Source organism: Odontomachus brunneus, unplaced genomic scaffold (assembly GCF_010583005.1).
Source record: "Odontomachus brunneus isolate Ranch 3 - 2012 unplaced genomic scaffold, Obru_v1 Obru_scaffold_083, whole genome shotgun sequence".
Lineage (NCBI taxonomy): Eukaryota > Metazoa > Arthropoda > Insecta > Hymenoptera > Formicidae > Odontomachus > Odontomachus brunneus.
Window position 1 is genome coordinate 1,008,357 of NW_022639533.1, and position 17,217 is coordinate 1,025,573.

Consider the following 17,217-nt stretch of genomic DNA (forward strand, 5'->3'; position numbering starts at 1 on the left):
ATAATAAAAAGTGGGGAGTCCAATTAAAAAAAATTCAATTTGACCTTCGTATGACCTTCGTCCTCCATCCAAAGTCAAATTTTTAGCCATCATTAGGTACATTTTATTAAGCCCTACAACTTTGTTACTTACATATTTTTCGCTACAGTTGATCCTTTTCGAGATATTTGACCGTTTCCGGACTTTTTGCCAACCCTGTATATATATATATATATATATATATATATATATATATACACATACATGTGTGTGTGTGTATATATATATCACGGCTATTCGCTTTTCCTCGAGAAAATCGTGATTTCTATAACGTGAAGGATGGATATCCGAACTGATCTCATAACGAAGTCTACGGGGAGTTAAGTTTACAGCGTTCCTTCGACACACACCGATGTTCCCGTTCACTTGTGCGCGCGCGCTCACGCCTTTATCCACTCTCACCTTCGCACGATCTGAACAGAGCCTTATTGTGCACGGTCTTCTCGCTAAACTCCGGAAGGAGGCTTGGATGTGTTGTACCGTCGCGCGTCCCGAGTGTAATTTTATTATCTCTCGCGCCCCCTTTCCGACGCTCCATCACTCTGTGAAGTCTCTCCTTCGCCCTCGTCGCCATCGCGCGCTGTTATTTAAGCAGTATTTTACCTTTGGTCTTTTTTCACCCCGTCGCGCCGCTGCCCTTCTTACCAGCAGCCACCCTCAACCTCTCGGCCGCGGTCCTCGTCATCCCGTCTCGGCTTCCTTTTACCGAGGCGAGTCCGCCGCTCTCGTACCTTCGCTACGGTGAAATTATGCAGAGAAGGCGACGATGGCTATCTCGCCGTACAACCAACGCTTTTCTTCGTCGCTGTTGCCGCGACGCCTTGTATCCCCTTCGAGACGCCTCTCGCCTTATCCCGAGAAGTGTGTCTCGCGTGGATAAGGCTACTGCCGGCAGTTCGCGGGGTTTACACCTCTCGGACGATCGCGCGAAGGTACGTCTTGAAGCCCGGAAATCGCGGCGTTATACGACCGGTAAAAAAAGAGGAATGAATCTCGACGTATTCTCCGGCGAATGCGCTCGTTCTACTTTCGCTCTTATGAGCGATTTCCGCGGATCGACGCGCGATTATTTATTGACATCGGCGACACGAGTTGTAATTTTGGTTCTGGTTTCACCGTGAGATCATCTATTAGAACCAAATCATATTTTCAGGCATAGTAATCTCGCAAAAAAACCACTACTCAACCTGTGCATAGTGATGCACTCTATCGGTTTTTTTGTGTTACTCGTATTCGCTTCAAAAAATTTGCACGATGAAATCACCCTTATTTGAATTCGATAGAAAATCCTTTAAATCGAAACGAGTGGACGACCACACTGGTAAATTTTCAAAGGCGAAGATACGATTCGATGACACATCTGGAACACATCCGGACTCATACGGAACACATCTGGACTATAGACCTATAAATATATAGACTCCTCATAAAGAAATGTGTCTCCATCAGAACTGAGAAAGATGCAAAATAACTTCACAGTGTGAAGTGTGGCTTAATATCTCGAGAATGTTGATTGTGTTATAATCTCTTAGTCATGATTATTTGATGCTGTTTGTCGGCCAGCGAGATTATGTACGCGTCTTTTGTTTCGGCGGACGATGACAATTCGTGATCGACGGGAGATGACTTCGCCCTTTTTGCCGATATTGTTTTGGTTCTGTCTGGCGTGCGTTGTGTACTTTCCCGCGCGACGGCGGTTAGAGATGAACGGAAGATGACGTAGTTGTTTTCATTCATTGTTTTGGAATTGTCGCGCCTCGTGTATGTTTTCGTGACTGAGCCATTGTGCCGACGAGCGGCGAACATAGCGCGTCGCGACGCGGAGCACGTGTGTATCGACGAATTAGTTAATCATTCCTGTCGGGCGATTGAGATATTCCGTCAACTTCTGGAACATTTAAGCGGACTATTGTCGACGTCGGATTAGTTCACACGCGTTTCTCCGATCGAATCGTATCTTCGCGAGTGTCAATGCCATAAGTGAATATCCGGAGTATGCCACGTCGCAGCAGTCTGTCGGGAGCAGGAAAACAGGATGAAGGATGCAGAGTGGAGGCACGCGGGCAACAATACATCGCATATTTACAGGTGTGTCAATTTATTTAATATACGGAATGTCTTTGATTTTCATGGACGTTTAACGAATTCACGAGTTTTACGGGCGAACGAACAGATAGTTAAGATAGAACCAAAATTTCGACTCGGGCGTGAGCTGCGAGCAAAGACGTGCATTTACCGTGTCTCTGAACTTTAGTTACCGTCGCGAAGCGAGATACGAAAAGTCGGTAGGAAAATTTTACTCTTTGCGGTGCACAAGCCGTATTATTTATTTTTAATCGACTTCAAAAGAAAGTCTGAGTTTGTATGCTTCTATACATATGTCAGGTACGTTCTCTCATAACTCGAAAACCGTTAAAGATACTGAGATAAAATTTTTTGTAATTTATTCAGTATGTTATCTGCACAGTTCCTAAAAGGTGTCATTACCCTGGCTTGTCCAGTTTTGACCTGTTGACCTTTGAATTGAATAATTCTATTGCTTTTTTGAAAATCCAGGAATATCTAGAGATACAAGACATTATATTTTCAAAATCTTTTTCAAAATCAGAAAGATTTTTTTCAAAATCAGAAAGATTTTTTTTAGTCGACTTGAGAAACAAACTTTTAGTAAATAATTCAAAAACATAAAATAAAAAAATTTCAAAAAGAAATAAACTTATTTTGAAAACCTCAAAAAATAATAAAATAATTTTGAATCAATATTCCTATGTATCTATTTATAAGTATGTACCTATCTTGATATTCTAATGATATAAATAGTTAATACGAAAAAAGTTATTTAGATAGTTAACTAATTATATAACTAAAGAAATAAATAAATATAATATTATTAACTCAATCGATCTCATATTTTCGATTTCATATTTGAGATTTTCAAAATTAGTTTATTTCTTTTTTAAAACTTTTTATTTTATGTTTTTGAATTATTTAATAAAAGTTTGCTTCTCAAGTCGACTAAAAAAAGTTTTTTTCTAATGTTGAATAAAAATAAAAGTTTTGTTTTGTATCTCTAGATATTCCTGGATTTTCAAAAAAGCAATAAAATTATTATTGATTCGATCGATCAGGTTTTTGCGCCAACTTCTAATATCGTTAGAATAGGGTTGCAGGTACACTGAGAAAGAGATATCTAAAAATTTATCTGTGGGATATAAAGTTTGTTGAAATAAATTTTATATCAAAGAAATAAACTTTCATAAAAAATAAATTTCACAAAATATTTTTTAAATATTTTTCCTCATTTTGTACACAGGAATATTGAGTAAAAATGATTTTATATTTTTTAGAGCTTTATAACTTTTACGGTTTCTGGAGACAGCTTATTTTTGGTGAACGTTTATTACTGGAGGACCGTGTCGAATTTAAAACAACGAAATATGACACGCAAATTTTCTGTTTCACTATTTTGGCTTCAAAGTGGCGTAACGATCAACGGGCAGGATTAATTATAATACCGACGCGTTGAAACATTCCCACAAAAATGTCGTCGCGACGCTTTTCAAGGGTGTCACTCTCATATATTTGCATATTCAATATTTATGCGAATACATCCCTTTCTCTTTAATGAATAAAACATTCTGTAAGAGGTCAGCTGGCTGCGTGAAGGGCCGAGCGTAAATCTATGTTATTAATTAAAGATTAGTCGAATAAGAGCTCGTTTCGAGAGACCGGTGCCCTCCCTGATCCATGAAACGCGCGTGTGACTCGTTGGACGGTTGCATAAATTTTCAATAGTGAAGCTCACGCTCACACGAGATCTTCATACGGTTTGTTTCGCTTTCGAATTTTGCAAAGAATCGATGCTTTTGAAGTTGCAATGTTTATTTGATAAATCCCGGTGTATCCTTTGTATCGGACGCGAAGAAACGTTTATTCGTCTTTGTATTACTGCTCACTTAACGGTGTTGTAACGTTTGAAAGTTTCGCGACTTTCATTCTCTCGTGAATCCGTGTTACCTGTCTATCACCGAGACAGTTAAATGAGATCAACTTTTGATATCTTTACTTAAGGTTTCCTGCTGCGGAATTTTTTAGTGATGACGTCAGAAGCGAGAAAATGTATGTCCAAAATCCTTGCATGCCATTTATTATTCTCAAATAATTATTATTTGTCACACAAAAATATATTTTTATGAAAGAACGCCTCAAATTGCTTGAATATTCTTGCAAAATGCTGCGAAAACTTTTCCTTGACAGTCAATGAATAGCCGTAAAATTAATGTGACATTCAGCTCTCCTCTTTAAGGGAAAATTCTGGTTGAAATGGTGAAAAAATAAGAGACTAATGAATTTTTCGGCTACCTAAACTAACACATCTGTTTCATCTACCTTCTTTTCCTCAGGATTTTGTCTCGTAAATTTTATGGCTGTTTGTTGACTGTCAAGGAAAAGAGTAGTTTTCGGGGCATTTTACAAGTATGCTTAGCGATCTCAAGTGTCCTTTCGTTCAAATATCTTTTCACTTGAAGATGGCATGCGAGAATTTCCAGCGTGTCACTTCTCGTCTTTGACGTCACGCTTCAACGTGGGGTGGCGAGCACCCAGGAGCTTTAAAAAGGGCTCACTCTGGATTAATCCGGTGGAGGCGCGACGGCCTGTGCGATTGGTACGACATATAAATGGCGGTAAAAATAAAAATATCGATACGTATAAGGTTAATTATCGATTGTCGAGTGTGCACGATGTTAGGGAAAAAAATTTCCTTTGTGACGTAACGTAAGGAGAACGTCGAAGCGGAGCAGCGGTTGACGTACTCACAGTGCACGTGCAGCATCATTCGTTTGCTGACTGTCGGAGGCACTCCGTTGCTGGCGATGCACAGGTAGGCGCCCATCTCGCCCCTCGTTACTTTCGACAAAGTCAGCGTTTCGCCCTCTGTACTGGGTACTGCAATATGCAAGCGCGAGGAACGGTCTGAGAAGTTAGCTCGTTACACGTAATCAAAGTGTACAACATTAATAGCCGATCGGCTTAACTCGGAATGCTCATAAACGTTCATGCGGAAATTCGCCGTTATTGCATTTACTTTATTTTCCGCCCTTTGATTTATCGCGGATGCGATGTATTCCGCGTGATTAAAAATGCTACTCCGCTACCGCGCGATCTCGTCAGAGTTCATTTCGAGAGCGGAATCGCACTAGCCAGCTGAATTTTAAATTTTGAATCTGAACTTTCGGGGAACCCGCATAAAAATTTCTGAACATTTCTCCCGCCCCCTTTCCCCAGATAAAGCGTAGATTCCGATCAGGTTATCTAAATTTGTTCAAAGAGGGATGTATCATATTGCGATATCCATTAGGAATATTTATTTCGATTATAGGAACTTTTCTGAATATATTTTGATTGGGATGTGTTCTGATTTCCCAAATAATTAAAGTTACGATTTTAAATAAGGAAGCTTAAGGACAGAAGAAAAGCAAGAGCGAAAGAAAGAGAGAAGACACAGGAAATACATAACGAAGTAAGATAATTAGTATTTTCTATAATTATGATATTCATAGAAATGTATATACTGCCTTATTCAAAACATTTATAATTTATTTTAAAAAGATGTTGAGCGAAATATTTGAGACAGTTTGAATATTTATACTTCTTAAGTATTTATACTTGCAAAGTAGAGAAAATGAGATCTATCTGTTTTCAATTTGGAACCACATTTTTCCAATGTTACGCTTTCTAATTCAGTCTTCGTAGATTTCCCAATCAGAATCCATTGTCTTCTGGCGAAATAGGAATGGATTTCAGTTAGATACCAGAAGATTTTCTACGCGGATAGATTCCGCTTCTCTTATATATTATTTTATATATAGGGATTTTTGGGAAATTTCCATATGAACAGAATCATTAGTTTGACGAATCGGACTGGATCACAATTGAATCCCAAAAAACTTTCTATGCGGGAAGCTTTCTGGCGCTCTCGCGAGAATGTAGCTGAGCGTGGTCGATGGAAAATTTGAAAAGCATCAATTTCGATGTTTCGGACATGTGAGCGACGGCCGGTTCGATCGTGAGGTTCGCGCATTACTCCGATGGGATCGATTTTAATTGCGCCGGCAGCTTCGCCAAGGAAACGTCAGTGTTGCAGCGCCGCGGTATCGCTCCCTAGGGACGCGAAGTCAACTCGCCACGAAATAAAACTTGGAGTCCTTACGTTTTGTCTTGCCGCCGGGGAGGCCGGTACGCGCAATGATTTCGGTGCCGTCTTCCCGCTTCCACGTGATGTCGGGCTTGGGATAACCGCGCGCTTTGCAGACCAGCTTCGCGGCCCCTCCCTCGGGAACCATCAGGTCGTTCGTGGTCTCCTCCGAGATGATGTCTGGCGGTATTACCACCTCCAAAAACGCGCTCTGCGAATGCGGGGCAAGGTAAATTATAACGCGTCCGTGTGTATGTGTGTATTAGAAACGACCAAGAGGGAGTCCACATTGTAACGGGGATATTCAACGAAACCGCCGTGGCCGAATTAAAGTGGAAAACTCCGAGTTCGAGGTCACGTTTGTAAATTCGGGCAAATTTCAAGTGACTTCCGTGAGTTACTTGGAATTTAACATCGAGTTATAGGAGTCCTCCATTATGCTCGACGATATGTGCGGTGGTCATTCGGTTTACCGATGTCTTTCCGCGAGTCGCAGCCTCGGGAAGACTCGTTTCGCATCTCACGACGGGGTTTCGTGGGACGAGCCCGTGCTCGTCGTGCTCGATTTTTCATACGGTGTAATACGTGATACCGCGTACCTGGCTCTTCATGGGATCCGTGTTGACCTGGCACATGTAAATCCCACGATCCTCCCGCCGCGCTCCGCGTATGTGCAACGTCCACGTGTTGTAGTCGCTGTGGGTTACCGAGAGGCGGGCGTTGTTCGTGATCACGTGCTCGTGAATCGCCAGGATCGCCTTGGTGTCCGCTTTGATCCACGCCACCTGGCCTCACAAACCCATTTCTTAGAAGGCGGAATTTCTCGCGCGATCCGGTTCCACCCGCCCTCCCGCACTTCGCCTAATCTCATCGCTACGCGCGTCAACTAACACCCGTTGATTAACGATCTTTCGCTCTCGTCGCGAACCCTGATTTGGCGTTTTCGTCGGGTAGATACCTTGCGCAATTGCGTGTCCGGTTGAGCCTCGAAACTTTACAGTTTTCGCTGTCTCGCATTTGCGTCAAATCTTTCGGTACCGAATAATAGTCTGTTATATTCTTTTGACGCAAAAAGGATTCATTTTCTAGCAAATTTAATTCGATAGATTGAATTTCGTCGTGATATCGACTTTTGCTGTTCAAATTGCAGAGAAAATTAAAAAAAATCTGTCATATCACTGCAAATCTAAGTGTATAATTTTTGCACATTTACATGTACAAAATAGTGTAATCACTTTTTACGCATTATACGTATACGTTTTATACGTATTATTTTATACAGTTAAACGAGTACTTTTTACTCGTTTTACTGTACAAGATAATACGTATAAAACGTTACTGTCAAACGTTAAATGTACTTTTTAAACATCAAATTACACACTTAAAATTTTTAATTATTATGCGTCAAGATCACACTTATTGTAGTTATAATCATTGAAAATAATAACTGCTTATTAAATTATATATATATGTAGTAATATTTTGGATATATAATATATATAAATTTTTAACAATCCTTATATTTCTAATATATAAAGTCTTTGGTTCTATATAATTTAGTATAATGTGTGTATGTGCATGTAAATATTAGTTCATAATTAATTAACAAATATCATTAATTAACTATGAATGTGTTGAATTTTGTAGATAAAACATATCTATTTCAAATGTTTACTCTTGCAATAATTAATAATAAGCTTATAAGTTTACATTATTTATATAATTATGACATAAAATTCGATATTCTATATAATCACAAACAACATTACTAATGAGATATTATAGATTAGAGAGGGAATCCTCAATGTTTTTAGCGAACTTTTATAAAAAATACTCCAAAAATTTTCTTCAAAAATTTAATATATATTTCTTTACAATTATATGCGTTTAACTTACGTGTAAGAAGAACTAGATGTATAAAGTCGTTTCATGTGTGTATTCTCTACAATTTTCAATTACTTCAAAGTACACATTCCTTCATTTTTACACGTAGCGTGTCTCATCTTGTGTACGGCGAAACGTGTTAAATTGCACATTTAAATGTGTAAGTTTATCTTTTTTGTGTAAATTTATCTTTTTATGCAGTGTGTAATTTTTGCACGACAAGTCACACGCATAAATGTGTAATTTTACATATATAAGCGTGTGTTTACTACACAAACGCGGCGAGTAGCAGCAATATCACAGAAAAATATTTTCATCAAATAAGTCGCGGTATAACATACAGAGATACCGAAAGCTTCCACGCATCTAAATTAATCAGGACACGGTCCCCGTATTATCTCATGCGCTAATGCGGTGTCTAACTTGATCCTAATCTAAGAAAATATTTTCCTATCGTCGACTTTCCTCGGTTGTCGCTGAAATATTCGTGGGTGCAATCTTAAGCTCCCCGTCACGATTCGGATGTGAACTCGATTACGATAACGTCCAGAGAGATAGACGCTTTCTATTCGCGAATGAATGAAATATTCGTACATCGCCTCGGAGGGAATCAGAAGCTCGTAGAATCTCGTAGAATCGGTAGAATCTTCTCTTTATAGCGAAGTCCGCTTCGGCTCTTTCGCATCCCCCCCGGCGGGAGGGAACGCCGTTGCGCGCCATGACGTTCTGCCACTGTGTAAATATGAAGAATTCCGCGAGCAAAAACACGATAACCCGAGGAGCGTAACTTTTCCAGAACAAAAAAAAGAAAAGAAAAAAAAATAGAAGAAAGTAGCAACGAGACAACGAGTTAGTAGCAAAGTTCAGGCGCGCTTCACTCTCTCGTAGGATGTGACATTATGTTTACATTAAACGCGAGAAGCTTCGGGAGCTTAGATACAAAAATAGCGCGGAGAGATAAAAAAAAAGGAAGCATGGAAAAAAAAAGAGAGAAGGGAAGGAGTAAAAATCGACGAGTGAAAGAAAGACGGCATCGTCCGCGTTCGTCATATTGGTATAATTTATCATGAGTTCTTTGCGCGTTCCCGTAAATGTTCTGCAAGTTATATTACTTCCCAAGTAATTATCGTGACTATCCTCTAGATGTGGGTTACCGGGTTTTCGCTTCGCAATCCTACGTATCATCAACGCTAAATTGAACTCCCACCGGTTATTGCGGTCCGCCAAGCCGCTGATATACGCCCATTAATTAAACTCATTTTTTACGGATTAAAATCAATGTGAAGGGGGGAAAAAGCCCGGGAAGAGAGGAGAGAAATGGAGAAGAGCGGGAGGAGGCAGGGAAAGCGCAATTTTGACCCCGGTTAACACGTATTAGTCGGAATTCGCAGCTCCGCGGTTCCCGAATCGAAGTTATCCCCGGCGGAGGAGGAAACTGCAGCTTCCGCGCATCGCGAATATTCATCCTCCCCCGTCGCCGTTCGTCCTGCTCGCTCACTCTCCTCCTCCCTTCGCCGCTGCTTCTGCACAGATATTATTGGCATGAAATTGAACCCGTACCTCGTCGAATATCTGACCTCGCATCGCTCTGAAAGGCTATCTATCAACCGACAAAGGAGCTCTGCGGTTCTTATCGATAACTCGCGAGCGAAGTGTATAGAGGGCAGACGCGCAGAGTAGCAGGGCGGGTTACAGAGGGAGGAGAGGTTGGCGGGATGCGAGAGGGTGCGAGTGTTTGGTAGTGACGGCCCTGTGAGTGCCTCCACTTATAATACATTATGCCGGAGTATAGCGCGGCCCCATTCTCCTTTTCGGTGCGCCCTCCGATTTTGCGGGGGTGGCGGGCCTCCCGAAAAAGAGGGGTCGGAAAAGTCGCCGCGGGCGACAGACGCTCGCAGCCCCTGGAACGTTCGCGCCACACTCGGCTGTGTCCGAGCATCGTCGACTCGTTCGTCGATGATTAATCGCGCTGCACAAAAGGGGTTGCTAAAAATGCGCGCCGAGCGATGTTCTGTGCTTCAACGTAGTTTCTCAGATTCTCGCGAATCCCCCCCGATCGATGGGCCCCCGCGGCGGTGTTGAAGTAGCGGAAATTAAAATCGCGAGAATGAGAAATAAGAGAATAAGAAGGAAACGGAAGCTGCGAGTAACATTTTTGCCGGAAGATCGGTCGGATTGTAGCGGGAAAGTGGAAAATAGCGGATTTTCGCGAGCAGAACTCTTCACGAGAGGGAATTTAAAAAAAAAAAGAAAGAATCCAACGAATCGTGAGAAGATCTAAGTATAGAAAACACGATGAAATATTCGCGTATGCTTGTTTACGAAACAGTTCAAACATTTTTTTCCTAAAATTTTTGATTTTTCAAGGTGATTTATTTTTTTAAGTGGTTTGTTTCGTACTTTTTAATTATTTATTAGAAGTATGTTTTTGAATTTGGTTAAAAAAGCTTTCTATCTTAAGTCAGTTGAAAATAAAAATCTTGTCTTGTATTTCTAGATATTCGCGAATTTTTAAAGAAGTAGTAGAATTAATTTCCAGCTTACCCGAATAAACACGAATAATAATATTAATCTACGAAGCACGTAGATATCATATTGAAGTCACAAAAAGTTTTATTTTAATATTTTTAATAGTTCTCGCGAGTTGTGAGGAAATATACAAACAAGAAAACATGCATACAAGACAAACTGAAATCTTTCTTTTTTTGATAAGTCGATTCTAAAAACCCAAGTATTTTTATTATATTCTTATCTTTCTATCAGATATTTACATCTTATATTATCACTCTACTCAAAGTCGATTACTACCCAAGCAATTGTGATTGTGATTGACGGGCTCTTCATACTTCATCAGAAGAAATGTGTTCAAACCATTTCGCGAAGAGGTGTGCATAGGCAAATTCCGCGTACAGTACACGTGAAACAGACAGGAACTGTTTCCGCGCGCGCAGTCTTTATTTTGCACAACCTCATGACAGATCTCTCGCGTCAGGGAATAGACGATATCAAAACCGTTGTCGGAAGCGACAGAGAACGTATCCATAGCAACGCGCGCGGCATAACATCGCAGGATAACGTCGCGGGAGCGCACGACGAGCACCGGCGCCAGCAGCTCGAAGGCGCGCACAATACGGCTTCGTCGCTCCTTCCACTATTAACTCACGCATCCGAAAGTCAGAAACTCGAAAGCCGCGCGATCTCGCGATCCCGCTGCGATTCCCCAAAAAGGGAAATCCTGTACGCCGAGGCGAAAACCGCCATTTTCCACTTTATCCTCGCCCTTCTCAGGTGGCACGCGGCATCGGGCACATGTCTCTCTCGTTGATCGAGGAAAGCCCCGCGAATTTGCAGCACAATGAGGCAGGCGGAGGATTTAAAGCGGGAAGAAGATAGGAGAGGGGAGGGGCGCAAGGGGTACGAACGAGGGTTTAAAAGGCGCGCCGTGCCCTCGTATGGAAACGAGTCTCTATCTTAACGCAAAGAACGACCTCTTTACCTAATGCAGTTTCCTCCCAGGATACTTTCGACTCTCCGCAACTCGCCTCCCACCTCTCCTGTCCGATCTTCGTGGTCCTTTAAGGAATGCCGATGGCGGGCAAGAAGGGGTAGGAGAAGCCGCGAAGGAGCCGCAGAACGGCAGCGGAACAGACGGATAGATAGACGCAAAGAGATTCGGGGATGAGCGAGTGAACGCGACGAGGGTGTGGGGTAACTTCCCTAGTCCGATATAATATCGCGTTACGCGCACCTACTCGTCGGCTCCTCCCCACTCTCTCCGCCAGCTTTGGCCTCCGCGTTCCCTCCATTCTCGGTCCCTCTTTCATATGCAAAACCATCGCCGGCGCTCCATTGTGGCGCATTGTGGGATCGGGAGCCTCGGTCCAGTCTACCACACCTCGTTTATTTCCCGCCATCTCCTCCGCGCCTCCTCAGGACCCCTTCTCCGTCTTCTCGGCACCCCTTCTTCGTCCACCCTCTCTCGTACCTTCTCATCTCTCGCGTTTTATTCCTCGCTTTCCAGCGCCGTCACCCACTCACATAGAGCGCGCCGGGTCGCGCGTCCTAAGTTTTTATTTTCCCGACTTTCGCCCCACTAAGGTACGGCTGTACCCTTTCTCAACAGCGTGTAGAATAAATGGATAAACTCGCTAATTAAAAGTTCTGCGCCCCCACCCTCTTGCTCAACCATCCGCCCGCCCTCCTGCTCGTCTGTCGTCGTCGTGTCTCGATGCACCACTGGACGATCCTGTCGATGAAACACTCACCCCCCTCGTCTTCCTCCTGCCTTTTCCTTTGCACATTTGCTTCGTCTTTACGGCCTCACAGTCGAGATTCCAAGTGCTCGCGTATTATTTTTCACCGGTCCTCGCTGAGTTTCCCTTTCTCTCCTACTCCTACTCCGTGTCTCTTTCATGTTTTCCTCGTTCTCGCTCAGTTACCCCGTGACTTCAACCCTTCCGAGACGATACTTCCGTTACCGGGAATCTGCAGAGGAGACGCATCTGCGGCGCGACGCGTTATGCGTCGTTGAACTAATAATGAGATAGATCCTATTCCTGGTAAAAATCTAAGCAGTTTTCTAGCAGTTACTGAACAGTTATGTTAACTTTTGTTTAGTAACTGAAGAGTAAAGCTACTCGGGATTCCAATCAAGATGTAATACTTTTTCTGCTGTTACCTCGCACAAAAAATGCGCAAAATTCGAATTCATTTACTGAACGTAAACAGACTGAAAATTGAACAAAAAACTATTAATAATCGAGTTCGTTGCTCATAAAATGGGCAGGTTTGTCCTAATAGTATTTCGTTTTCTGTGCATATTTCCTAATTGAAAAATCTTAATGTTAATGAGATAAAAAATCTTTAGTGCATAAGTCCATTCTTGTAGCTGTACTGTTTTATCAATCTGAGCTGTCATGACAGTTTTCATTTGTTATATCATTAGAATAGTCTAATGTGTTCTCTCGTTGAAATGAAATTCTGTATTATTTGTCTTTTGCTCACTCTTTCATCTCTAATCTTGGCTGTCATTTCTATCACAAGATTTAATATTGTCAAATACCTTATTTCTTTTAGTTTCCTTTTCTTTGCTCCATGCTTTTTTATATGTTAATCACTCGTTATTCACGCAATTTGAAGCTTATTTTTAACAATATAAACGAATAAATTTATTCACGATAGATATTATAAAATTGAATTAATATTATAGACACTATACCTAGAAGACACCGGCTCGTATATCTTATAGTAAACTGCTTCAATCATTGAATAAAATTCTACCAAACTTCCAGTTCCCCTACGCAGTATTTTTGTAACTAGTAGAAATGTATTAATATTATACAATAACTTGATGGATGGCTACGAAAACTGCATATATTTCTATCAGGGATCTAATTGAATAATTTAGCGTCGGGAGGGAAGGGTGCACTTCCTCTCTTCCTTTTTGATTTTTGTAGTACCATCGATATACTGAACACTGAATAGTTGAAGTGGATAACACGTTACACTGCCGCGTGATTGAAATGAAAACGTATAATACCAATTGTAAATTAAATTTTTCGAAACAGATAGGCTCCGGTTCCGGAAGGGTTCATTTGGGAATATTCGCGCTACAAGCGTCGCGGACGCGTTTCAAACTTTGTTTCAATAATCCGCTGGCTCTCCATGTGATATTCGGTGGCCGGAATAAAAGGAGAAAAAAGAGGAGAGAGAGAAAAAATCAACGGGGCGGCGGAAAATGCCGCTATAAAGGCCGCAGAGCAGGGTGAAATTAAATTAGACAGAACGACGCCAATAATTTCGCGGGATATTCCATATGACACGTGCGATGTAAACGCACGCGAAGGACGCGATTGTTTATTGTGCGACGCTTATTTCATTTCGCGGGGGACGCGTGTCGCGCGAGCGCAGCGCAACGCAGCGCAACGCAGCGCGGTGCAGCGCGGTGCATCGCGACGTGTCGCAGCGCGAGGACGCGATAACGGCGGGTTAAATGTTAGAATTTATGGCAGAGAGCGGCATCGCGCGCGTCGCGAAGCGCGGCACGCTCGGCGGTACAGCGAAACGCACTCATCCACGCCAGCGCAGTCGCGTGCGCAGAATTCGAACGATTAACCGATTCGCGTGACACCCACGTTTCGGACGAGATTACTCGTTCCCACGCACAGCCTCCGGATATAACGGTTGATACGAATAAAACGGCCTAATGGTCAGCGCCCGCTTTCGCTGTGTACAGCTAACGCACACATTCGGTAAGCTTAAGATTACTCTGTTCTGGCGCTTTTTTGCGTCAGGACTTAGCTCTGTGTACGGTCCATTAACTGAGCCCTCTGTGAGCCCCTCTGGGAGTGTAGAATAGTGGAGAGAAGTGTAGATGAGCGCGCCAAACTCAACGCGTAGCCTTCCAGAATCCTGAGACCGAGACCTGTGTCCTTAATCGCCGTGATCATTGCCGATCCTTACATAATAAGCACGTTGGTTGTGTAAATGAATCACGTAAAATGATTGCAATATGTCAAATTCACAAATAATATGTGAATGATAAAATCGGTCGTTTTTACACAATTGATACTATGATCATGATTATATGTCGTGTTACAGTCAGCAGTAATCACGGCAATTAAAGACACGCTTGGTCTTAGGAATTTGGCTACCGTATAGGAAGGTACGCGTTAGAAGCTCAGAGATGATGCACTCGTCTATATTAACCTGAGCTCAAAAAGAACTCATTTAATGAACGACTGTATATTGGAGGATTCACATCCGACGTACAACGATACAATATTCAATAGTAGAGTTTCTTTGCTAAAGTTTTTATCTAGCGACGTTTTTGTCTCCAGAAAACCAATTCTCCTATCCGATATTGGATATCGTACGTTGAATGAATATGAATTTTTCATCAGTGCGCATTGTAGCCGTCGAGCGCAAATGAGATCGCACAATTATTTGAATGTATATCGCTACGCTACAATGAGGAAAGACGGAAAATAAATGTACACGAATATATTGTATACAGGATGTCCCAGAATACTCGTTCCACTGCTTGTAGGGGCTTAGAATGGATTGAGGTGAACAAAAAAGTCCCATACCGTTTTGCGATATTCACAATAATTATCGAGATATGAATTTTAGAAGATTGAATATGTGAAAGAGAGAAAGAGAGAGCGCGCACCGAGATGGTAGGGGTGGATCGCTCGGGCCGCTCGAACTAAGCGCGGTCCAGGGCCCTTATTTTTGAAATAGTTGCGTATACGTAAGTTTTACTGCGCAGATTTAATCATACCAATAAAATAGATGCGCAATGAAAATTATGTATACGCAAAAATTTCAAGAATAGGGCTCAGTTTATCTAGCAATGGTTGAGAGCGAGGAGAAAGGGACAGCGCGCCGCTGTTACATCTCACAGCGCCGCGCTAATGGCCGGCTACAATTAGAAACCCTATAGTAAGAGTCTGGACAGTCTTGTCTTGTATTCTATTGGTGTCGACAAAATATGGCGGAACCAATAAGGTGTTCGGAAATTATATTGGATGCGCGGTATTATTCAACTAGTAAGAATAGAAGAATTGATTAAAATAAGAAAACAAATTTGATTTTAACAGTTTTACTTACATAAAAATGCAATACAAAATAATATGTCATTTAATAGTAGAATGCATCGCCATAGTTTTATTACTGAAAATTTTATTTTTTAATCGCCCTTTTTTGCAATCAATTTTTATGCGAAATCGAAATCTCATCGAAAAACCTTTCTTCGTACTGTTAAAACAATTAGGTACGCAGCAGCCAGGCATTTTCTACAAAATTGTATGCAACTTGTAAATATAAAATACAGTATTAAAGGTTAGGAATTGATTTTTATAACAGCATGCATTTATAATACTTTTTTTCTATATATTTTACTTCATTACAATATTATATTATAAATTACCTGTTTTACTTGTTTGATATTTTATTATTTAATATAAGATTCACAAGATTTTTTTCTTTGGATCACATCTATCTATGTCATATCATCATTGTTTTTGTTTTACGACGCCATGTTTTGTCGAACTAGAAAGACTGTCCAGACTCTTATTATAGGATCTCTAGCTAGAATTACCCGAGATCACTTTATAAGACAGCAGAAATAGCTCAAACTGAGAAGGCGTAATAGGAAGGTTAATAGGTTTCTGTGATAAGCAAAAATCTAAAGAAAGAAAACGATCTTATCAACTCGGCGTGCGCTTTTTCGTCCGATCTTTTAAAACTGATATCTCGGTAACTGTTGCGAGTATCGCTAAACGACATGAAACTTTTTTGTTCACCTCAGTCCGTTCTACGCCCTCACGTACGATGACGCAAGTATTGTGGGACGCTCTGTATATATGCGTACGTGTTCATCAGAACTCAATATCGTGGGATATTTTCCGCGTTACAGCTTTATCGCGTTCGCGCTCGATAGCGAATACATGTTTACATCTTACTTAGTCGTAATCGAGACTCACGCGCGAAGATAGGTTGCGTTATTTACTAATGAAATCGTGGGAATTTATCGCCGCCCGCTAAAATCTCTACGTGTTTCTCTCTCTCTCTTTGTCCCTATATCTATCGCTCTGTCGCTCTCGTTATCTGCGCCCTAACGTTACATTACGAAACTCGCTTATCCGACTAGATTAGTGCTTACTGTTAAAAGCATGCGCATGCAACCTCGTGTATACTCTCCGTTATCATATCATTCATGCATCATTGGCATGCCTCGCATATAGACAGGAATTCAGTGACACGCTAAGAACAATATGTATCCAGAACGATTGCCCGCGGACTCGGCAATTACTCAGGGCGCATAACACGTCCGAACACACTGTGCATCTCAATCCTTCTCCAACGCAATGCTTGCACCATATTTCATCTCGCACGAACATTCAAATCTCAAGTGCGTTTATGCATTGTATAAACAGACATATGTGCAAATATATAAATTGTGCATTCGTGGCAAGCCGATGTGGACCTGAATGTTTTCGTATCGGGTTTCGCCGGGACGCGCCGGATCGTTTATCGCGACGTAGAGATTTCGGGAAATTCGTGCAATGACAAACGATCGTGTCTCCTCGCTGCGA

At 41.6% G+C, this 17,217-nt stretch overlaps 1 protein-coding gene across 1 annotated transcript in view; it reads right to left on the reverse strand.

The window, feature by feature from the left end:
* Window positions 1-17,217, reverse strand: part of LOC116847826 (lachesin-like) — a 222,032-nt gene that overhangs the window by 27,740 nt on the left and 177,075 nt on the right. Inside the window, exons 4-6 of the mRNA XM_032823241.1 lie at window positions 6,835-7,020; window positions 6,251-6,446; window positions 4,858-4,986 (exon numbers count right to left, since the gene is read on the reverse strand). Of these exons, the coding sequence (XP_032679132.1) occupies window positions 4,858-4,986; window positions 6,251-6,446; window positions 6,835-7,020 (511 nt within the window). The remainder of the gene's footprint in view (window positions 1-4,857; window positions 4,987-6,250; window positions 6,447-6,834; window positions 7,021-17,217) is intronic.